At 35.0% G+C, this 25,292-nt stretch overlaps 1 protein-coding gene across 6 annotated transcripts in view; it reads left to right on the forward strand.

Moving 5' to 3' along the window:
- Nucleotides 1-25,292, forward strand: part of STXBP5 (syntaxin binding protein 5) — a 157,927-nt gene that overhangs the window by 109,340 nt on the left and 23,295 nt on the right. For 2 of the 6 annotated variants that reach the window (NM_001191540.1, XM_059889790.1), the window contains 4 exons: nucleotides 4,308-4,373; nucleotides 13,253-13,312; nucleotides 13,410-13,457; nucleotides 24,180-24,230. In NM_001191540.1, coding sequence (NP_001178469.1) covers nucleotides 4,308-4,373; nucleotides 13,253-13,312; nucleotides 13,410-13,457; nucleotides 24,180-24,230 — 225 coding nt within the window. The remainder of the gene's footprint in view (nucleotides 1-4,307; nucleotides 4,374-13,252; nucleotides 13,313-13,409; nucleotides 13,458-24,179; nucleotides 24,231-25,292) is intronic. The other 4 variants (XM_024996769.2, XM_015472897.3, XM_005211027.5 and 1 more) reach the window with 4 other exon arrangements.

Consider the following 25,292-nt stretch of genomic DNA (forward strand, 5'->3'; position numbering starts at 1 on the left):
TTATTCATATTATTATTTGCTTCAGTTTGTATTGAAGAGTTACACATTTAGGTATAAATGTGTAAGCAGGAAAACTACTTAAGTTTTTATCAGTTTAAGATGTTATTGTTGTTATGCTCACTTGAACAATATTAAGGAGAAAGAAAAAGTTAAAAATTAAGAGAAAATTATTTTAAAACATACTTTAACATTTTAAGAATATTTGTGTCTTGCCTCTAATATATATTATTTATATTTTAAATTAAATCAAATATAGAATAATTGTTACTAAAATTCTTTGATTGCATTGATGCAAAAAAGAATTTTTTGCTAAAGTGTATATTTTAGCATATATTCTTGAAGTGAAGCCCAAATACCATGAAATTGTTCTTCTGTCTTTCATAATAGATCAGTATGAATGGAGAAACTTTTTTTTGCTGCTACTTGGTGCTAGTAGGTTTTCATAAAGAATATGATGGCACTCATGAAATTATTTTGTGAGATAAAACATTGTCATTGAAGTGTTTTGTAGCTGTCTTAAAATACAGTTGAACTATTGACTAAAATATCTACAGTATTTTCATAATAAAAATTATGAAACTCACAGGGTACAAGTAGGGGTGGTGAAGTATTCTGGCTACATATATGTATCTGCTGATTATCGTAATTCTGTTGGGTTGTTGACCAGAAAGTTCAATTGGGTTTTTCTATACCATCTTACCAGGTAGTACAGTGATAAAGAATCCACCTGCCAGTGCAGGAGGCAAAAAGACATGGGTTCCATTCCTGGGTCGGGAAGATCCCTTGGAGTAGGAAATGGCAACCTACTCCAATGTCTTTGCCTGGAAAATTACATGGACAGAGAAGCCTGGCGGGGTACAGTCCATTCATGTCTCAAAGAGTCAGACACCCCCCGACACACACACATACCATCTTATGGAAAAGCCCAAACCAACTTTTCAGCCAGCACAGTGTTAAAACAGACCAAATTCTCTACCCTCATGTAGCTCACATTATACTGGAAAAGACAGAGTTTGAAAAGGTAAGTGGTATATAGTAAGTTACATAGAGGTGCCAAAGGAAAAAATAGCCAAATGAGGGGGATTTGAAATAGTGACAAGGGTGTTACATTCTAAATAGAGCATCTTGAACAAAGGTTTAAAGGAGACAGCTGTTCTCCTTGAGGATGTCTGTAGAGAGAACATTTCAGGTAGAGAATAGCAAGTATAGTGGCTCAGAAGCAGTGTAACTAGTGAGTTCAAGGTTACAGTGAAGGGTCAGTGTGGATGAAAGAGTCAGGGAGATGGTGAAGTAGGTAGGAGAGGAAATAAAGTCAGAGAGGTAATGGGATACCCATAGTCACGTAATAAATACCACAGTCATGTACCATAGGATCATACACATCAACCAGTCTTCTTGGACTTGACTAGCTTTTACCCTGAGTCAGATGGAAAGCAAGCAAGGGATTTTTAGCTTATTCCAGAATTTAATAACTAAATTATTCCTATCACATTTAATTTAGCTTCCTAAATGATTCCTCCTAGGCTATTTTAAGAAGGAAAATTAACATCTCTCACTACATTTTTATAGAGTTTAGTTGTCGTTCAGTCGCTAAGTTGTGTCCAACTCTTTGTGACCCCATGCACACACGAGGCTCTTCTGTCTTCCACTGTCTCCCAGAGTTTGCTCAAACAGTTGACAAAATACCAAAGACTTAAAATTTCAAAATTGATTATTTTTATTCAGTACCAGGCTCATTGTAATCCTGGAATATATTATCACTATTGATTTACTTAGTTGAGGAATATGAGATCACATGGTATTTGTCTTTCTCTGCCTCACTCACTCCACTTAGCATAATGTCCTCAAGGTCCATCCGAGTTGTCACAAATGGCAAAATTTCATCATTTTTATGGCTGAATAATATTCCATTGTATATTTATAACTCTTTTTCATCTAGACACTTTTTCATCAATGGACACTTGAATTATTTCCATATATCTCTACTGTTTAAAAACCTGTTATCTTAAGGCTTTATCAAGAAAAAGTTTATTTATATATATAGATATTATGTCAGAGATTAATACATGCATACCTATAATTAATCTATCATCTTAGAATTATAAAGAACTAGTTTTGCTTTTTTTCTAGAATCATTAGTTTGATGAAAGTTAAAAAGAAAAAAAAAACTGTCATTCAAAAGCTCCCTATTCAATGAAGACAGTAATACACAGTTCAAAATAGAAGACACTCCTTATAAACTCAATTCGGTACTCGTGTGTGCTCAGTTGCTTCAGTCATGTCTGATTCTTTGTGACCCTATGGACTGTAGCCCACCAGGCTCCTCTGTCCGTGGAATTCTCCAGGCAAGAGTACTGGAGTGGGTTCCCATCCCCTCCTCCAGGGGAGCTTCCCGAGCTAGGGATCGAACTTGTGTCCCTTATGTCTCCTGCGTTGTCAGGCAGGTTCCTTACCACTAGCGCCACCTGGGAAGCCCAGTTCAGTGCTTAGTGAAAGTGAAAGTGAAGTCGCTCATTCGTGTCCGACCCTCAGCGACCCCATGGGTTGCAGCCTACCAGGCTCCTCTGTCCATGGGATTTTCCAGGCAGGAGTACTGGAGTGGGATGCCATTGCCTTCTCCGAATTTAGTACTTAGCATTCTCTAAATGTTACTGTAAGAGCTCTCTTAGGGACTGTAAAGATTGTGACGTTATGTCTTTTACCAGAGGAATAGAAAGGTAGATACTGTTAATAACGTGCACATACATTGATTTCATACCTGATAACTTCTGAGGCCTAGACATGCAGCTTTTGTCCAGCTATCCCAAGCTCCCTGGCTATGAGTGTCCTAGATGGCATCTTCCAATAGAAGGCTGTTTCATCTACACTGGAAATCTGTTGACTGGTCTAGCCACCTCCATTAATTATCTTACTAGACTTCCTGGATAACTTGCTGCTTCACTTTGTACTTTTATGTTGTGGAGATGGCTTCTGTTCCTAATCCTTATGAACCAGCCTCTTCCAGCTTCAGAGTTTTGTGCAGCTTCCATGCCTCTCTCAGTCTTCATAAAATTAAAGAGAGTTAGGGCCTTGCTCTGGATTGGGTTTTGGGTTAAAGGGATGTTGTGACTGATGGAATCTTCTATCCAGACCACTGAAGCTTTCTGTCTGTCAAAGAGTAAGGCCATTTCACTTGATCATTCATGTGTTCATTGGAGTAGCACTTTGAACTTCCTTCAAGAACTTTTCCTTTGCTGTCACAACTTGGATAACTGTTTGCCTTAAGAGGTCTAGATTCTAGCCTTTCTGAGTTTTTGACATGCCTTCCTCACCAAGCTTAATTATTTCTGGTTTTGGATTTAAAGAGAACGGAGAGTGACTGACTGACTCTTCCTTTCACCTGAACCTTAGAGGCCATTGTAGGGTTATTAACTGATGTACTTTTAGTTTTGTGTCTCAAGGAATAGGGAAAACTGAGGGGAGAGAGAGAAAGAGAAAGATGGGAAGGGCAGGTCAATGGAGCAGTCAGAACACAGATGTTTCTTAGCTAAGTTTGCTATCTTATGTGAGTGTGGTGTGTGGTGCCCCAAAACAATTAAAAATAGTAACATTAAAGATTGTGATCACAGATCATCATAGAAAATGTAATATTTCAAACTCTTTTGTTATTATTATGAGAATTAACGAAGATACGACATACAAACATGAAGTGACAAATACTGTTGAAAAAAAGGTCTCTGTAGGCCATCTCCATGCAGGGTACCCATAACCTTCAATTTGTTTTTCAAAAAAAGCAATTTCATCAAAATGCAATAAAACAAGGTATGATTGTATTTTAAATGTTGCAAATTTGATGGTATAAAATATTTTCTTAATTATTTGTCAGTAATATTTAAGGGAGTGTATTTGAAATATACTTAGCAGAAACAACTTTGAGATATGAGTTGAGAGTCCCTATAATGTAAAAAAAATCACCAAAAAAGTAACCAAATATTTTCCCTCAAGAGAAATTTAATAAGCAGTGTATCATATGCCCTCAAATCACTGACTTTGAACAAAATCCTGTGTTATGTCTAATGTCCTTGAAGAACAGCAGATTGAAAATTGTTACTTATTTAACTGATGACTTCTGTATTAGTTTTAATATCAGAATGCTCCTATATTCCTGTCTCAAAGCTATTAAACATAATATCAATGCCAGCGTAGTCTGATAACCTGCTGAGTTTTTAAAAATGGACTGTCATTAGATATGTACTGTAAATAGCAGGTACAACTGCAGTTACATAAACTTGTGTGTGGTATGACTTGGTCTGGCTTTTGTTTTTCAGCAGGTCTTTGCGATATTAGTGAAGGGGCAGTAGTCCCAGAAGATCGCTGCAAATCTCCAACTTCCGGTAATTTGCTTTTTATTTTATTAATAGTTGTAGTGCTACAAAAAATATAATGTGCAAAATTTTTATAGATAAACATTTAAAATACACCTACATGGAGCTTTTGTGTTACCTATTTATTCTTAAAATTATAACTATATTCTTTGCATTCTAATTAAGTTAAAAGAAATGCATTAGATAAAAATCTACAGGTATTACCTGTTGAGAGTAATGCAAGTGTTTTCTTAGCTTTCTAATATTTACACTTTTGGGGGGGAAATAGATCTTATTTCTCATCGTTGGATCAGAAGTTTAGTTATCTGCAGTCTTATCTTTGCTCCTGGTAGTCCTGGAGTCAGCTGGTAAAATAGTGCTCTAATCCTTGAATAATGTCTATTTAAATGTTATGAGAGATTTTGTTATGAGAGATTTTTAACACTTATTGTCTAATGGTGACTGTGGACAGTTAGAATAATTGTAGACTAGTTATATTTGGTTTGGATTTGATCAAAGTAATATATAATTTTGTAGCTATATTAAAGCATTTGTCCTTTGTTATCCATATATTGGCCTTATGTAACCTATGTATATGTTACTGTTTCAGAAGAACATTACTTTTAATTCTCCTTAATTAAAACTAGGAGGATCCTGAATTTATTGTTTTTTTTTTTTTAGTGGATTGAAAATTTGCTAAAATTTAATAAGTTTAACTTCGTAATTTTAACAGACATGTTTGAAGGCTGGATCTTTTCATCAGCTTTCTCCTGGAAAGACTGTTCTTAGCTTAAAGTAACACTGTTCATGGACAGATTTTGATCTTCCATAGGTAGTTCTGCGATATCATAAATAGTTAAAAAATAGGAAAAACTAAAGTGCATTTTACTTCCTCGTATTTCAGTTGACCATTTTATTAGCTATAGGACCATAAAAGCTTTTTTGAGGTTTTCTTTTTAAAATTGCATTTTCCTGATACTGCTCAAGCTAATCATTTCTTCTCTTAAAATATATACACCTTCTGGTTTTCTTATTATTTAAGTTTCACATTTAACTTCAGTCATTACACTAATAAAACACATACAACTATAATATATATACTATTATATACTATATTAGGGCTAAACATTGGTAGCATAACACTGAACAAATAATGTGGAGCAGTATGTACTTCCTGTCTCACAGGATGAAAACTATTTCTGAATATAATTTTGAATTATAATCTCTCTTAATTATTGCTATTTTTCCTCCAACTATATACAGTACTATTCTGATCTTCTCACCTTAGCTCAAGGCCATATAATAGCAGTTATCAGTATGTTAAGTCTGTAAACCAAACTGGAAAACATGGACATGTGATATATTGTCTTTTAATATATTAAATAACCATCAAATGTGTTTTAACAAGATTTATCCAAAGTATATTAATACTCCTTTTAATCCTAAGGCATACTTTCAGTAGGTGTGTATAAATAACAATTTGAAATAACCCAACAAGAGGTAATTGTAGATAAATATGATCAGTTCAGTCAGTTCAGTCGCTCAGTCGTGTCCGACTCTTTGCGACCCCATGAATCGCAGCACACCATGCCTCCCTGTCCATCACCAACTCCCGGAGATTACCCAGACTCAGGTCCATCGAATCAGTAGTGCCATCCAGCCATCTCATCCTCTGTTGTCCCCTTCTCCTCCTGCTCCCAATCCGTCCCAGCGTCAGAGTCTTTTCCAGTGAGTCAACTCTTCACATGAGGTGGCCAAAGTATTGGAGTTTCAGCTTTAGCATCAGTCCTTCCAATGAACACCCAGGACTGATCTCCTTTAGGATGGACTCGTTGAATCTCCTTGCAGTCCAAGTGACTCTCAAGAGTCTTCTCCAACACTGCAGTTCAAAAGCATCAATTCTTCAACGCTTAGCTTTCTTCACAGTCCAACTCTTACATCCATACATGACCACAGGAAGAACCATGGCCTTGACCAGACGGACCTTTGTTGGCAAACTAATGTCTCTGCTTTTCAATATGTATCTAGGTTGGTCATAACTTTCCTTCCAAGGAGTAAGCATCTTTTAATTTCATGGCTGCAGTCACCATCTGCAGTGATTTTGGAGCCCAAAAAAATAAAGTCTGACACTGTTTCCACTGTTTCCCCATCTATTTCCCATGAAGTAATGGGACCAGATGCCATGATCTTAGTTTAGTTTGAGCTTTCTTTGGCATTGTCTTTCTTTGAGATTGGAATGAAAACTGACCTTTTCCAGTCCTGTGGCCACTGCTGAGTTTTCCAAATTTGCTGGCATATTGAGTGCAGCACTTTCACAGCATCATCTTTCAGGATTTGAAAGAGCTCAACTGGAATTCCATCACCTCCACTAGCTTTGTTTGTAGTGATGCTTTCTAAGACCCACTTGACTTCACATTCCAGGATGTCTGGCTCTAGGTGAGTGATCATACCATCGTGATTATCTTGGTCGTGAAGATCTTTTTTGTACAGTTCTTCTGTGTATTCTTGCCACCTTTTCTTAATATCTTTTGCTTCTGTTAGGTCCATACCATTTCTGTCCTTTATTGAGCCCATCTTTGCATGAAATGTTCCCTTGGTATCTCTAATTTTCTTGAAGAGATCTGTAGTCCTTCCCGTTCTGTTTTTTTCTTCTATTTCTTTGCATTGATTGCTGAAGAAGGCTTTCTTATCTCTCCTTGCTATTCTTTGGAACTCTGCATTCAGATGCTTATATCTTTCCTTTTCTCCTTTGCTTTTCACTTCTCATCTTTTCACAGCTATTTGTAAGGCCCCCTCAGACAGCCATTTTGCTCTTTTGCATTTCTTTTCCAGGGGGATGGTCTTGATCCTTGTGTCCTGTACAATGTCACGAACCTCCGTCTATAGTTCATCAGGTACTCTTGTCTATCAGATCTAGTCCCTTAAATCTATTTCTCTGTAATCTATTTCTTAAATCTATTCCACTGTATAAAGGGATTTGATTTAGGTCATACCTGAATGGTCTAGTGGTTTTTCCTACTTTCTTCAATTTCAGTCTGAATTTGGCAATAAGGAGTTCGTGATCTGAGCCACAGTCAGCTCCCAGTCTTGTTTTTGCTGACTGTATAGAGCTTCTCCATCTTTGGCTGCAAAGAATATAATCAATCTGATTTTGGTGTTGACCATCTGGTGATGTCCATGTATAGAGTATTCTCTTGTGTTGTTGGAAGAGATAAATATGTAAGTATACTGAAATATAAGTAAATAAATATAAAAAGTTTGTTGTGGTAAAAATCCAGATTCTCTCTTTTGTACCAGAGCAACTCAAACATCATTCAGCATTTTCAAATATTCTGTGCTCTTTGGTTCAGAGGAAAAGATGATATAGTTGTAACATGCAGAAATTTATATGACACCAGGCATTTTTCAGGTGTTTGAAATGCAAAGTAAAAATTGTGACCACAGAAATTATTGATAAATCACAGACTCTCATCTTTAGACACAAACTCTTATTTAGTTTAGTCTTTGATTATGCTCTGAAGAGTTTTTGAAGACTTGTATCCATTCACGCATACCAGGAAAGACCGCTTTTACAAAAGCAAACCAAACTAGTAGGCAATAATGGTACGTAAAACATGTTTTATATACCAGGAGATAGATGTTAGTCATGCATGAATACTAAGAACTATCATAGAAATCAGAATAAACCTCTGGAAATAGTTACTAGAAAACAATGTTTATGTTTATGAAAGAAGAAGCATAAATACTGAGTTGGAAGTTCAACTGAATCATAAATACTAAGAAGAGTACCTCTATTATAGAAAATGAAAGGTAGTCATGTGCCCTTTATCACAACTAATGTGTTCATTTGAAATAATACATATAAGTGAGGAGGAACTTTTTGAAAAGCATTTAAACCCCATAACCAAAATTTGTGATCTGAATAATTTAGCCAATGAATATCAAATCTCTATTCAAAAATCATCCTGAGAAAATCCAAATTACAAGTATAGTTTTCCCTTTCTGTTTATTTTTAAATAAACCAACAATAACTCTGAAATAGAAAATTTTTGCCATCCTGAATTAACATAGAAAATTATTTCTGCCATCTCTGTTTGATCTTTATTTCAGAGAACTCATATTGCTTCACTGAGCACTTTAGTAACGTTGGGATATTTTTAGTACTGTATCCAAAATTTATGTGTATTTGTGTATATGTACGTATGTATTTGTATATATACATTTCAAATTGAAGAAAACACAGGGCCACATATCATGAGATGGTGACCTCAGGAGTTTCTATGTACCCTAGAGAAAAAAAATTTTTAAGCTATCTGTATTTTCTGTGCTTGTTTAATCATAGTCATTTGTAAAATATATTCAAGTAGGAAATGCTAAAAACATTTTTGGAACTTTTTCATAAGCTATCATGGAAGTTATGACAACTAGTAGTAGGCATTTTCAGTTAGGGGGAAAAAGATTTTCTTTACTTATGTTTGTGGCTTATGTTGCCTGTTTTTATGTTGGAGTTACTGAACATTTTTATAATTTTATATTCATGTTTAGATATGCTATCTTGCTATTACTTTTATATAAAATATATAGAATAAAATAAGTATTAATCAATTTTTGTACATTCAAGTGGTTATATAGTGTCAGAGATGAATAGTATTTTAAATTATATATAACATCTTCTCATAACTATTATCTTCTTTAAATCTGAATTATATTTATATGAGAAAGGAGGGTACTTATTTGTATTCCTGAAAATGTTGCTGAGCTCAGTGTTTCCCGTGTGATATTTTTGGATATAACATTTATAAGGCTCTATAAATGCTATTTAGCAAAAATAAGGTAGTTTTAGAAGAGTAATTTTTATGAGACTATTTTAGAAGTTATTGGCTCCTGCCAATGCTGACAGGTTTTACTTGTTCTGAGAAGAGACTTCAAGGATATTTTCCACCTGTCCAAAGAAAGAAAGTGATTTTGTGGGGAAAGGTCAAATTTTGACCTTCTTTATTAAGGCTCAGTACTTTCACTGGGAGAAAAAAGAAATCAGCACAGAAAAACCGCTTTATTTACTTCCAGTTATATTCTAGACATTCACTTCTAGCAGAAAAGCTTTATTCGTTCAGCAAATGTTTACTTAGAGATTCCTACACGCAGAGAACTCCACTGAGTCCTGAAGGGATGAAACGATCAGATAGGGGTCCCGGCTTTTCACTTCAGTTCAGTGGGAAAGGTCAAGTGTATTGAAACTCAGAATATAAGGTGTTAAGTGATTAACATCATAAGAAAAATAACAGGTAAACTTTTACAAGAATTCAAAGGAGGGGAAGTGATTTATAAGCTGGAGAGATTTTGAACATTTTAATGGCTATCATTTGAAATGTGTTATAAAGAATAGATAGTTTGACTCTCATAGTCAACTAGAATACTGCTTAGAATTTCCTTAATAAAAAAAGATATGTGTTAGAAGTTAAAGAAATACAATGAAAATTTAGAAACATCTTTTTAAGAAAAAAGGACAAATAAAATCTCAATTATAAAAGTATTAGATATGCTTATTGAAAGTCAGAGTCGAAATAAAATATTTCATACCTCATTAAAGTAAATATTTGAACATACCTAAAATTGTAAGTATTATCCTCAGTATTTTAAAGACCTGTATGGTAATAGTACAGTATGGTAATAGTACAGTTTATATAAAATTTTAAAGTTTGTATCTTGAAAGCTAACTCTATAAATTAACCTTATCAGGATAGTACTTGTACAGGATTCTGTGTGCCACTCTGTTCAGTTCAGTCGCTCAGTCGTATCCGACTTTTTGCGACCCCATGAATCGCAGCACACCATGCCTCCCTGTCCATCACCAACTCCCAGAGTTCACCCAGACTCACGTCCATCAAGTCAGTGATGCCATCCAGCCATCTCATCCTCTGTCGTCCCCTTCTCCTCCTGCCCCTAATCCCTCCCAGCATCAGAGTCTTTTCCAATGAGTCAACTCTTCGCATGAGGTGGCCAAAGTACTGGAGTTTCAGCTTTAGCATCATTCCTTCCAAAGAAATGCCAGGGCTGATCTCCTTCAGAATGGACTGGTTGGATCTCCTTGCAGTCCAAGGGACTCTCAAGAGTCTTCTCCAACACCACAGTTCAAAAGCATCAATTCTTCAGCGCTCAGCCTTCTTCACAGTCCAACTCTAACATCCATGCATGACCACAGGAAAAACCATAGCCTTGCTAGATGGACCTTTGTTGGCAAAGTAATGTCTCTGCTTTTCAATATGCTATCTAGGTTGGTCATAACTTTCCTTCCAAGGCGTAAGCGTCTTTTAATTTCATGGCTGCAGTCACCATCTGCAGTGATTTTGGAGCCCAAAAAAATAAATTCTGACACTGTTTCCCCATCTATTTCCCATGAAGTGATGGGACCAGATGCCATGATCTTCGTTTTCTGAATGTTGAGCTTTAAGCCAACTTTTTCACTCTCCACTTTCACTTTCATCAAGAGGCTTTTTAGTTCCTCTTCACTTTCTGCCATAAGGGTGGTGTCATCTGCATATCTGAGGTTATTGATAGTTCTCCTGGCACTCTTGATTCCAGCTTGTGTTTCTTCCAGTCCAGCATTTCTCATGATGTACTCTGCATATAAGTTAAATAAGCAGGGTGACAATATACAGCCTTGACGTACTCCTTTTGCTATTTGGAACCAGTCTGTTGTTCCATGTCCAGTTCTAACTGTTGCTTCCTGACCTGCATATAGGTTTCTCAAGAGGCAGGTCAGGTGCTCTGGTATTCCCATCTCTTTCAGAATTTTCCACAGTTGATTGTGATCCACACAGTCAAAGGCCTTGGCATAGTCAATAAAGCAGAAATAGATGTTTTTCTGGAACTCTTCTTGCTTTTTCCATGATCCAACGGATGTTGGCAATTTGATCTCTGGTTCCCTTGCCTTTTCTAAAACCAACTTGAACATCAGGAAGTTCACGGTTCACATATTGCTGAAGCCTGGCTTGGAGAATTTTGAGCATTACTATACTAGCGTGTGAGATGAGATGAGTGCAATTGTGCGGTAGTTTGAGCATTCTTTGGCATTGCCTTTCTTTGGGATTGGAATGAAAACTGACCTTTTCCAGTCCTGTGGCCACTGCTGAGTTTTCCAAATTGACTGGCATATTGAGTGCAGCACTTTCACAGCATCATCTTTCAGGATTTGAAATAACTCAACTGGAAATTGAAAATTTGAAAACTCAACTGGAATTCCATCACCTCCACTAGCTTTGTTTGTAGTGATGCTAAGGCCCACTTGACTTCACATTCCAGGATGTCTGGCTCTAGGTGAGTTATCACACCATCATGATTATCTGGGTCGTGAAGATCTTTTTTGTACAGTTCTTCTGTGTATTCTTGCCACCTCTTCTTAATATCTTCTGCTTCTGTTAGGTCCATACCATTTCTGTCCTTTATCGAGCCCATCTTTGCATGAAATATTCCCTTGGTATCTCTAATTTTCTTGAAGAGATCTCTAGTCTTTCCCATTCAGTTGTTTTCTTCTATTTCTTTGCATTGATAGCTGTAGGCTTTCTTATCTCTTCTTGCTATTCTTTGGAATTCTGCATTCAGATGCTTATATCTTTCCTTTTCTCCTTTGCTTTTCACTTCTCATCTTTTCACAGCTATTTGTAAGGCCTCCCCAGACAGCCATTTTGCTTTTTTGCATTTCTTTTCCATGGGGATGGTCTTGATCCCTGTCTCCTGTACAATGTCACGAACCTTATTCCATAGTTCATCAGGCACTCTGTCTATCAGATCTAGGCCCTTAAATCTATTTCTCACTTCCACTGTATAATCATAAGGGATTTGATTTAGGTCATACCTGAATGGTCTAGTGGTTTTCCCTACTTTCTTCAATTTAAGTCTGAATTTGGCAATAAGGAGTTCATGATCTGAGCCACAGTCAGCTCCTGGTCTTGTTTTTGCTGACTGTATGGAGCTTCTCCATCTTTGGCTGCAAAGAATATAATCAATCTGATTTCGGTGTTGACCATCTGGTGATGTCCATGTATAGAGTCTTCTCTTGTGTTGTTGTAGAGGGTGTTTGTTATGACCAGTGCGTTTTCTTGGCAAAACTCTATTAGTCTTTGCCCTGCTTCATTCTGTATTCCAAGGCCAAATTTGCCTGTTATTCCAGGTGTTTCTTGACTTCCTACTTTTGCATTCCAGTCCCCTATAATGAAAAGGACATCTTTTTTGAGTGTTAGTTCTAAAAGGTCTTGTAGGTCTTCATAGAACTGTTCAACTCCAGCTTCTTCAGTGTTACTCATTGGGGCATAGACTTGGATTACTGTGATATTGAATGGTTTGCCTTGAAAATGAACAGAGATCATTCTGTTGTTTTTGAGATTGCATCCAAGTACTGCATTTCAGACTCTTTTGTTGACCATGATGGCTACTCCATTTCTTCTGAGGGATTCCTGCCCACAGTAGTAGATATAATGGTCATCTGAGTTAAATTCACCCATTCTATGTGCCACTAGGTAAACCTTATTCAGTTAACTAATATCAAGAATTTTTACATTTTCTTTCACAAACAGTTAGCTTCTTATGTTTTATTTATCTATTCTCTAAGTTAACAATATATATGAAGACTTTGCCAAATACTTGTATCTTATGGAAAAATTATTATAGGTTAGAGTTAATACATATACTAGAGAGTGGTCTGCCACGAAAGATAATGTATTACTGATTGCTGTTGCTACTTAATATTATATGAATTTTTATTAACTATATACACGATATTTTCTTGTGGCCAGTAGTGTGGGAACTTATCCTAGGGGTTACCAGATTACTTTGTTTGTACTTTTCCCTGTTACAACTCAGTGTTTGTGACTGATCTATGCCTGTTCCTTCCATTGTCTTCATTTGTGTAGGTTCTCCATCACCCCACAATTCAGATGATGAACAAAAAATGAATAATTTTATAGAAAAGGGTATAGTATCTTTAAAGTATTTTCTTTTAATTACATTTAATTCATTTAGTTTACCTTGAATAGATTTTGACATTTTATATCAAAATATTATTTTCAGTGAAGATCAAAAGCAGAAAGTTTTCCAAGATGGTAGCCAGTGATATAGGTAGGAAATAGACATTTCTATTTTGTTTCTAATCCTTGCTATATGCAATGCTAACGCAGCATCAGAAAATTATCTAATGCATTGCATTTTGTATATATTAATTTTTTATTCCTATGCTAAATGATAATCTCTTGGGCTGTGTTTCTTCTAAACTCATTGGGACAGTAATTATTAAAAATCAGTTAAATTGGGGTTGCAGTTCTTCCTCTGACTTAACCGTGTGAATTGCTCTATTAATTTTTATTTTTGCTTATTTTAAAATAAAGCAGGGTTCAATTTATGACAAAAGTAGTACAATTTTTTACTCCAAGGTTGTGAATTTTTTTAATGTATTTTTCCTGCCTTTAGTCTAACCTCACATTATTAAGACTCCAGATTTCAAGGAAATGGTTCTTTGAAAGATTGACTTTTAGGCTATAATCTGTACTACCCTTGAGTTAAACAGGAATTTTCTAGGACTCTTGCCCCCCAAGTAAAAATGAGTGGTACTTTGAAATTAATTACTCAGGCCAAGATTTTCAAAATTTCATGTTGGGGGATAAAAGTCATAGTTAAATTTAGGGATATAACCCAAATAGGATTTTTTAGTCATAAAAGTTTGAATTTTGTCTGAAGATTTTTAAAAGCCAGAGAAACACCATTTTACTAAAAGAGAATACATTTAATCTTTGATTTAAGTCCAAATTTTTTATTTTATTATTATTTATTTCCCCTCAAACTCCCTCCATATATTCATTGAATTGTATTAAATTAGATGAATTTCTAGGTAGCTGGGATAGATTTACTTTTTTTCAACTCAAAGCTTAATATGTAGTAAAATTAAATTTCAAGAACTCTTAGAAATAGCACCATGTTGTCTGTCTGTTGTAAATTGAACCCTGTTGAGTCATATTAACATTGGCTGACTTTTAGCACCTCTGGTCATTTTTTGAATAAGGCGATTTATTCTTGGGCAAAGGGCTCTTCATTTATGGAGAATCAATTGTTCACTTCTTTGTATTTGTGGTACCTTAGTGAATCATCTGGTAATATTTCAATCACTTTCGTTAGCTACGAGCACTGTTGCATAATTCTTTTTCAACAAATTTCCTTTTTAGTATATACTATCTTAATAGTACTTTAGAGGTTCTTTTACTTTCATATAATTTGAAAAATTTGAAGGGACTTTGTATGTACAATTTATCAAAGAACTTGCAGAGTTTAATTACTTAAGAATTTTGCCTTGTGTGAAAGTTACTTTGTATATAATTAAAATTTTTGAATAATTTATCTGTTTGATTTTTGATCCTAGGGTTATATTGCTTTGTTAAATATATTGACTTAATTTTCATTTTTTTTCTGTGTAATGAATATATAACATTGAATATCTATCTGAATGTGATTATTTGAAAGACTTCAATTAATTTCTTAGAATTGAGAATATTATTGGAAGGATAGTTCTTTGGTAGCATAAAAAAAAAAAGCAAGAATGTTATCAACAAGTTTTTTTGTCATGCTGGTTTCTATAGCTATATTTTTGGGGAGACATGTTAACTTTCTTCAACTTTTCAAACTTATGTTAGTTTTTCACTTCCAGAAACCACAGTTGCAGCTGTGGTTTATATATGTCTGTATTTGTTTTCAGTTGGAATCTTTTAGTATTTTCTATTGACATATAATTGACTTAAACTATTAGATTAGTTTTATATATACAATGTTGAATACAAGATTCAACATTTTTATAATTACCCACCATACAGAGTTATTACAGTATTTGTGACTATGTTCCCTGTGCTATACCGTACATTCCTGTGACTTACTTTGTAACTGATATTTTTATATTTCCAACATATATCCCAGGTGATACAGAAGGAAAAACGTACTTCTCCATTTCTTCTTCATTTTCTTATTTAATCCACTCAGTAACTTCAGTTAGCTACTCATTGTTATTTCCCTGTTTTCAGTATGACAGCACTGTCAAAGGGTATACACAATATCTGTTGGTTACACAGCTAGCACACGTCAGAGCCACGATTTATACTGAGCTTGTCCAGCTCCACTCTTTGTCCTCTTCCACACTGTACTGTATTACCTCTTAAGAAAATTTACTGAAGCCTGTAAGGATTCAAAGACAAATCTGTCATATGACTTACAACTAGATCATCTGGTTATGACTCTGTTCTATCTACATGGTAACCTGGAAAAGTAAAAACATGGCTCATATCAAACCCTGTCTAAGCTCCAGCTCATGGGTGCCATCATGGTACCCATCACCCAACTATAATATACAATGCCTGGAAGTCTACCTTTCTCAAAGAGCAGACTCAAGTGAAAGTAACAGGAGTCAACAGTAGAGTTCCCTGACCTGTCCATCTGAAGCCTGGCTTCACTGTTTCCTAACTGACAGTTAGCTCAGGTAAATGACACTGACAGTGAGGTCATTGTTCATGCATAAGAATAACAGCCTAAAAAGACATAACTGTAGTATTGTGAATTAACAGTAAAAATACAGCAGAGTGTACTGTATAATGCAACTGTAGCATCCCTGTGCATATAGGGATTTGTTTGGCCTGTTCATACTTTATGATTAATTTTTGTTACTAAAAATCTTAATGGCCAGAATTTTAAAAATCAATAATTTTCCCATAGTTAGCAATTTCTGTAAATCATTTTGAAAATAAGATTGGTTATCAATTTTTTATTCATTATTTATATTTTATAAAATTTCAGAAATATATAAAGCTTTTTGTTATTCTAAGTTTATATAAAAATAGTCCTAAAATATGTATGTTTGTTAAAGTATTAAACAAATTTTTCATGATGTACTTGTGAATAAAATATGGTCCAGATGTTAGCATTCTTTGGTAGATTTTGATTAAACTTCTCTAAAGATTATTCTCTCTCATTATGGGTACTTTATTCAGAAAGTAGATACCTAGCTCTATTCTGTAGTCTCTTATCCTGCCAATGTCCCATGTTATTACTAATATCCATACAGAAGGAATGAAAGTGTAAGGAGGAAGTAATATTGGAGATTAAAGAATAAAGAGTCAGGAAATAAGGTCACTTAATTAGTGCTGTGCCAAAACAAGCAGGAGTAATAGCTCTATGTAATGAGCACCCCTAAGTTCTACATATTACACTAGGCGTTTGTCATATGGTATTTGTTAATTATAAGAAAGATAATACCTGCAGAGCCCTTTTTAATTTCTCAAATTTCTGAATTAGCTGTTACTTTGGGAATGATTGGTTTTCTTGCCTAGCAAAAACTGAAGTAAGTTTTGAAGTCAATTCAAATGAAAATAATGCCCAGGTGCTGTTTTCATGAGTTCTCCTATACACGTGTACATGCTGAGTTGCTCAGTCATGTCACTCCTTGCAACCCCATGGACTGTAGCCCCCAGGCTCCTCCGCTATGCATGGGATTCTCCAGGCAAGAACACTGGAGTGGGTGGCCATTTCCACCTCCAGGGGATCTTCCCAACCCAGGATCGAACCCACGTCTCTTGCATCCCCTGCACTGGCAGATGGATTCTTTACCACTCTGCCACCACATGGGTCCCAGTTACTCCTTTTTTATATTTAAGTGTTCTAACAGACTTAAATCTGTTCTGAATCATATTTTAAATCACTGACTCATTAAATCCTACATTTTAAAGCAACTCAGCCCTTTTAGTTTTCAAGAAAAGAACTTGAGCCTCAAAGAAGTCAAATGCATATCCAAAGTGATAGCACATGGTAATGACTTAGTCAAGGTCAGAATCCCAGTTTCTTGATCCTATACTACAGCATGTCTCTGCTTTCATAATGTGTGGCCTCTTTTTGTGCTCTCTTCCAAATTCATTTATGTTTACAATTTGAAAAACAATTTCTCAGAGGTTTGTTTGGAATTTTCTATATGAATTTGAAAAGATATGTATGTAATTAAGGTTTGTTTTTTGTTTACAATTTTAATTTTTTTATTTTGTTCTAAGAATTTTAAGTTTTAAAATTATTCTAATTTATTATAAAACAAAGTAGTACTGATATTTCTAGTTTATATCCCCCAATATTCATCCCAAAATGCGGCTGCTACATCTATAGAAGTTCATCTTTATATTTAATCCTCAATATGGCCATTGAAAGAACAGAAGCTTGTCTTGAAAGAGAAGATGAGTCAAGTATTCAATAAAACCCCTTTTACAGGTAACTTGAATATTTTCTACTTGGAAAAAAGATTATTATGTAATATTAATACTACCCTTACTTGGCCAAGAACTAAATTTCACAGACAGGTACTTTAAAACCACTGTATAAATCAGAGTTCCTCTAAATGAATTTCTTTTTCTTTTTCAGGATGACTAAAGTCTGAGGATTTGGGCATATCATATGTTCAAACTCTAATTCTGTTTCTGACTGTATTTTCTGTCAAATTGCATAATAAAATCTGCTCAGCAAAGTCTGTGTCTTATATACCAGTACTTACTGTATATGCGTCTCTATAGAATCATCTTTTTTTAACATTCAAAGGCTATACAGTGATCTTTCTAGAAATAACTTGCTGTTTGCTTCCTAACATAAAGAAAATTAGTCCAAACTAAAGTTACATTATTGAAGTATTTTTGTCAACTATTGTTTGACCAGAACTATTAATATTAATGTGGCCATCTAGTTTATGTCACTACTTATTATATTTATTTTGTAGAGTTGCCATAGGAAAATACCACAAACTGAGTGGCTTAAACAACAGAAATTTACTTTCTCTAGAATGGTTCTGGAGGCTAGAATTCCAAGATCAAGGGAGTGACAGGTTTTTGGTTTTTGTGTGTTTTTGTTTTCTCCTCTGTCCTTGACTGCTTTCTTGCTGTGTTTTCACATAGTCTGTCTTCTAGGCACATGCACCCCTGGTGTGTCTGTGTGTCCGGATTTCTTCTTATATGTGCCAATCAGATTGGACTGATCTACCCACTTAGTGGCCTCATTTCAACTTAATCACCTCTTTAAAGGTCCTGTCTCCACATAGGTCACATTCTGAAGCCCTAAGTGATGCTTAAGGCTTCGGCATACCAATTTGGGGGAACAGTTCAGCCTGTGGCACTTAACTATGTTAAGTTTGTTTAATGCCTTCTCTAGGAAATGCTATGAGATGTCTTTTATGATGATATCCTAGATGTTATATTTTATGAATTTGTGAAACTTACATAGAGATGGGGAAAATATTGAAGACAAAAGCTCTAGGAGTTCAAGAATTAAGAGAGCTTGTAATAGCCAGGTCTTTACCAGGCAGGTATTAGTATCTCTTTAAAATTTCTCCTTCATTTTAGGTAATGGATAGGTGTCTTGTATTTCCAAAAGTTGTCTTTTTGATTAACAAGCTTATATTTAATTTGTCCTCTTTTTCTCTTTATTTGATTTCACTTGTGAAGAAATTCAGCTTCTTTCTAAAAATTCCAATGACAGCTTTTGTTTATTTATATTTTCTTTCATTATGTTTAATGAACATGCATACTAAGAGTTAGACACATATACATGGATGCAGTATTTTGCAAAATAAATTGCTCCCAAATTAACAGAATTTATATTCTAGCATGGGAGGTAGAAATTGATATTATTAGTTCCAATAGCTATTAAAATAACGTGTGATAGGAGTTTCTACTTCTTGGTCCCACTTTCCCCCTGGGATCATTTGCCCTAACCTATAAGCTGATTTTTAGTCTTTTTCTTTTTTAAGTTCTTATTGCTCTTATTTTATATGCATACATTTTAACATTATCCTTGAAAAGAGTTGCATTGGATCTCTGCCAGTGAGAAAAGTTATCTTGCCACTGTATTCTGACTATTGAACCTTTCTCGATAATAAAGATCCATTTGCTTTTTTGGCATCTTCTTCATAGTGTGATAAGAAAAAGTCATTTTACCTTGTATTGTGGGTACATTGTTTAATATAAAAGCCACATTCTAAAAAGCAGAAGTTGCAGTTCTGTTTTCCTTTAAGGAATCGTCCTTAGAAAAATAAGATGTGAAACACAGTGGGTAGAGAAGCTAAAGGAAAATTACAAAGCATCTGTTTAAATTCAGAGAAACAGTAGGAATCTCTGTAACAGAGAAACTTTTCTTGCAAAGAACTAAAAAGCATCAACCATGACAGAGCTGTCATCTCTAGTATAATGGTTTAGCCAGTCCCCTTTCCTCAAGATTTGCTTTTCTTAAACATCACACATCTTTCATTGGTATTGAAACCACTATTGCAGACTTGATTATTGTGATCAAGTATAACTTCATTATTCTTTCCAAGCAAATGCAGCTCTTTACTGCTTATTCAGCCAGCCAGTTTGATATTCTCATTCAGATTTATAAAAAGAGCAGAGACTCGGGTTAGCAGCCTGCTGAGATATATCTCTGACTGCAGTTTTCTCCAAATTTAATAAACTTCTTTACTGTCATTTCGTTGTTTCTACTGTGGACAAAGGCATAGAAAATGAGAGCTATTTTATAGCTTTGAGTGACAAAGAATTTCAAAACAAGAAAGGTATGGGGTTACAGGGGCAAGAGTTGAAGAATACACAAATGAAGAAGAGAAAAACAGATGGTTTGCCTTCCAGGAACTCAATTCAGATGATGTTTTCAGTTTGAAGACCTCATTGGAAGCTGGATAACTTCAAAGCATGGACAGAAGTTTCTTTTCCAGAGTGATGAAATCAACTGACAAGATAACTGTGTTGGCAAGTGCTTCTGAGACTCCTGAGAAGTAAAAATATAATCTTCAGGAAGTGCTGGATAAATTCTGCAGTTGCTTTATGCCCCACCTCTCTCTGACTGGAGAGTACTTTGCTGTTGCACTGCAGAGTGATTTGAACTCAAGTGGAATTGTAGCCTCATTAAGCTAAGGAGGAAGAAATGGAAGTTCTGGGCTGCTAAAGTGACTTGAACTTGTGAGGGTGGGCACCGGAGAGAAAGGAACTGCTAAGGGGCATTCCTAGAAGTCTTGTGTGTAGGTTCAGTGTAGGTCCCTGCCTTCGGCCTGGGTCACATATGAGCTGGTCAAGACTCCACCACCAGACCTCAGGCGCCTGCTCTGAGGCTGAGAGCTGCCCAGTGACATGAGAAGTCATGTGGTGCTAGGAGTAGATGTAGTGAAACCTTGCTGAGCACCTCAGTCATTCTATTGAAATCCCAGAAAGGCCACTTATTAAGAGTAAGGATCACTTCTTAGCGTGAAAGCCATACCCTAAAACAAAGTTCTAGCTGATATAGACCCACCCTAATAAAGAATAAAACCAAGAGTGATCAGAAGGATCCACCAGGAATTTAACTGCATGACAGACTAAAACTCAACACCTGTTAAGGTTGATGATATAATCCATACTCAACTTCAACATATTGTCCACTATTCAGTCAAAACTTATGTCCACATTCAATCAAAAGGTCCTAGGCATGTGAAATAAAGATTCAAAATCACAAGAAATATTGGGTTGGCCAAAAAGTTCAGGTTTCTGTAGGTGCTTATGAGAAAATCCAAACGAACTTTTTGGCCAACCCAATATGACCCATAATCAAGAATTTTAAAAATCATTCAGTAGAAACAGACCACAAGATGGCCTAGATGTTGAAATTAGCAATCAAGAGTTTTAAAGCAGCTGCTGTAATATGTTCAAGTACTAAAGTGGGAAAATGGCCATAGTGAGTGAACAGATGGAGAATATCAGCAGATAAAATTAAAACTTTATAAAAAATTGAAATACTACTGTGGAAAAATTCAGTATCTGAAATATGATCAGTTCATCAGATGAGTTTAGATGGAGACTACAAAAGAAAAGGCTATGGATCCTGAAGACATGAATGCAAATTATACAAGAAGAAATGCTGAGGAATTAAATCTTTCCCCCCTCCACCACTTCCCCTCTCCCCTTCCTCATAAAAATATCTTACAGGTTACTCAGATTGTTTCTCTTTCTACAATTAGATATATATTGAATTTACTTTTTGAAATGAACTTAAAAAAGGTTGAGCTTATAGTTGTATATGCCATTCTGTATGTCCTAAAAATTGTTTTCCATTTTGTTTTTTTAGTTAATTGGGGTAGAATTGGGGTTGAATTACTGTAGAATTAAATATTTGCCTGTTTACAAGTATATTAATAGCTCATCTGTATAACATTTTACAGCTTATGAAAATTATTTCAATTGTTTAGTATTAATAGTAACTAATGTTTATCAGCTCTGTACTGTGTCAAATATTGCGCTTAATGTTTTGCTTATGTCTTCTTATATAATCTTCAAAACTATGAAATTGGCATTATTATCCATCTCTGTTTTCCAGGTGAAATTTGAGGTTTAGAGAGGCAAAGTGGTTGGCCTAACGTCACACACCTAGTAATTCATTGAATTAGATACACGGTAATATCTGTTCTGATTCCAAATCCAATCCTCACCACCATACTTGACATTTCATGTTTTACAAACAAGATTTTGAAGCTTATTCAAGAATTGTTTGCTGTGGACTTACTGTATCTACGTATGGATTTGATGAATTAGTCTTGTTTCCTAATCTTTAAGTTACTTGTAGTCTAGGAACCTTGATGCTCCACAGACCAGGAGCATCAGCATCTCATGGGAGCCTGTTAGAAGTGCAAGAATCTGATTTAACAAGTTCCCCAGATGATGAATATGCACATTCAATATTTATAAGCACTGGTCCTAAAGATATAGAATAACTTAATCGAATCAGAGTAGTTAGGTCTAAAGAGGCATACACATCTGATTGTGAAAGGATATCTTTAGACTGTACCAGGCTAGTTTTTCTCCTTCAGTTACTATATAATATTATTTATCAGTCTGTGTACATTGTAGTTATGATATGTAATAAAAGATTAACTTCTTTCAAAAGTTAAATGTTGCATTTTAGAAAATGTTTTGAGTTGGGTAGACTTCAGTTTAGTTGCTCATTCATGTCCGACTCTTTACAACCGCGTGGACTGCAGCACACCAGGCCTCCCTGTCCATCACCAGCTCCTGGAGTTTACTCAAACTCATGTCCATTGAATCGGTGATGCCATCAAACCATCTCATCCTCTGTCATCCCCTTCTCCTCCCTCCATCAATCTTTCCCAGCATCAGGGTCTTTTCAATGAGTCAATTCTTTGCATCAGGTGGCCAAAGTATTGGAGTTTCAGCTTCGGCATCAGTCCTTCCAATGAATATTCAGGGTTGATTTCCTTTAGGATGTACTGGTCGGATCTCCTTGCAGTCCAAGGGACTCTCAAGAGTTCTCCAACACCACAGTTCAAAAGCATAAATTCTTTGGTGCTCAGCTTTCTTTATAGTCCAACTCTTACATCCATACATGACCAGTGGAAAAACCATAGCTTTGACTAGGTGGACCTTTGTTGGCAAAGTAATGTCTCTACTTTTTAATATGCTATCTAGGTTGGTCATAGCTTTTCTTCCAAGGAACAAGCGTCTTTTAATTTCATGGCTGCAGTCACCATCTGCAGTGATTTTGGAGCCCAAAAAACTGAAGTCTGTCACTGTTTCCACTGTTTCCCCATATATTTGCCATGCAGTGATGGGACCAGATGCCATTTATATGAGATCAACCATGATAGATTTCATTTGGCTTTTCAGTTTTCTATTACTTTTTATGCTTTAACCGAGGTTAAGTCTGTCAAAATGGGATAAGACTGATTCGTATATTTGACACTTTGTTATGGTTTTTTTGAAAGGATGCTAATTAGATTAATGAATCTTAGAAATGAAAACCTGATTTCCCCCTATCCCTTCCCACTTAGCCTAATGCCTCTTCCCTAACAATGAATTTGTCATTTTTTTAGATGTGGAAGTTATGTGCTATGACTGGATTTCTCTTTGTTTACATGGCGCCCTTATGGACTAGCAGGGTCTGTTTTTTAAATATCTCCTAACCATCCAAAATTTAACCCCATATACACATTCATGTATTAACACGCAAATGTGTATTCAAAATTTCACTTAGGAAGCACTGTTCTGTTACGCATGCACTGCCACTAACGTAATAGATGTAGTAAAACACCTCCTAACTTTGAAGCACTTCATAGATTTAGGCAATAACTGAGGATGGAAAGTGAATTCCAGTAAGGTTTTTACATAGACTTTTTAAATATCGTAATCCAAAATAGAAATATCTGTAGTTTACATTTTTGTAAATACACTAGACTGAGCATGGTTTTGTTTTTTTTGTTTTGTTTTGTACTAAAATGTAAATAGAGATGTTAACATACATGAAGAAATGGATGAGCCAGATATTTTTGTGATGTAATCAAATACTTCAGCTTGACGTAGGTTCATCCTATATTCAAGATACTAACTTTAAAAAGAATGATCCCAATAGCTGTGAAGATGAGGAGCTGGAAAGTTTGTATTGTATCACATACGCAGACTAAGTCTTATGCCTCTGTTGCCCCTATCTGCAACATCTTTCTGAGAAATGACTGCTTCTCTTAAAGAAGCCTAACCCTTTCCTACGAGCCTAAGAAATAATTAACAGAATTTAAAAGGCTTCCTTGAAGTGAGAGCTTCAAGCACTCAAAGATATTATATCAAGTAAGTACAAACTTTTTAAAAAGCTGAAAATAAGATTTACTTTCCAACCATAACATTATTAATCGTATTTTAATTAGTCTCTAGATTTAGTAATAAAAACATTCACTCCTATCTTGAAGAACAATTGATAGAAATAAGAATGAATCAGATATTCTTCAGAACTTTAAAAGTGCATTTTATTTTTCAGCAAAAATGTCAAGGAAGTTAAGCTTGCCTACTGATCTAAAGCCTGACTTAGGTAAGTAAAATAAATGAAAATATGCAGTAGTTAAAATCTCTTTAATGGGAAGACAAAAAGTCAGGAAATTTAAAATGACCATAGAATAGCTTTTCACTGAAAATTAAGTTTAAAATGACTGTTTAAGGAATAATAGCCTTTGGATGCCATCTGTATATTATAAGATAATTATAATATAAATTTAAGCAAACCAAAATAATCTATTTACTCAATCCTCTCATACTTTATATCTAAACAAAATTCAGTGTAAGATTAAAATTTATGTGATTTTTAGATTAATTTCTATTAGCTATCTGAAAACTCATCTTGAGCACTATGATTTATTAACTTATTTTTATGAGAATAATATTTTCAAAATATATGACTGGTTTTCTGTATTACAGTGAATCTCATGTCAAGAATCAATATTACTTTTTGATGATAATAAGTTGGGGAATATTTGTTTCTCTGTAGTACTTTATATACAACCTATCCATTAGGAAAGCAGAGTGAATATATCTAGCATATTCCTTTTGCTTTATATCCAGCTCCAAAACAGCTTCCTGATACTCCAGAATAGGGAAAATTGATGTTTCATTGAAGATTTAAAGAAGATTTCACATAGTGCATATAAAGCAGATTTCTTTTAGAAATGTCTACTGCTTTTATTTGAGTAGCTGCATATGGATGATTTCACCTATGTTTGTCTTAGAAACTAGACTTGCTCCTGTGTATTTGCTCACCCACCTCGTCTTCTCACTTGTAATTCTCTAGATTCCTTGACTATCTTTTTATGTATAATAGAGACTTAGATGTTGGTCCATTTCACCTTACTGATTTTAGGTCTTATCTCAGTTGTAATAGAAAATGTGTTATTACGAGTAGGCATAATATCATCCACTGTCATCAGAAAGAATTTCCATTCCTGAACATAGGAAAGATAGCATGGTTGACCCCTGTAGTAACGCTGGTGTTAAGGGACCCAGAAAAAGTTCTAGAATGTAGTATAATATGTTTTGAGAAGAGGGTAGTTCCCTTCACTATAAAAATGAAATATGCAGTTTGAACACAAGTGTATCTGAA

This window comes from Bos taurus, chromosome 9 (genome assembly GCF_002263795.3).
Source record: "Bos taurus isolate L1 Dominette 01449 registration number 42190680 breed Hereford chromosome 9, ARS-UCD2.0, whole genome shotgun sequence".
In the NCBI taxonomy this organism is placed as follows: Eukaryota; Metazoa; Chordata; class Mammalia; order Artiodactyla; family Bovidae; genus Bos; species Bos taurus.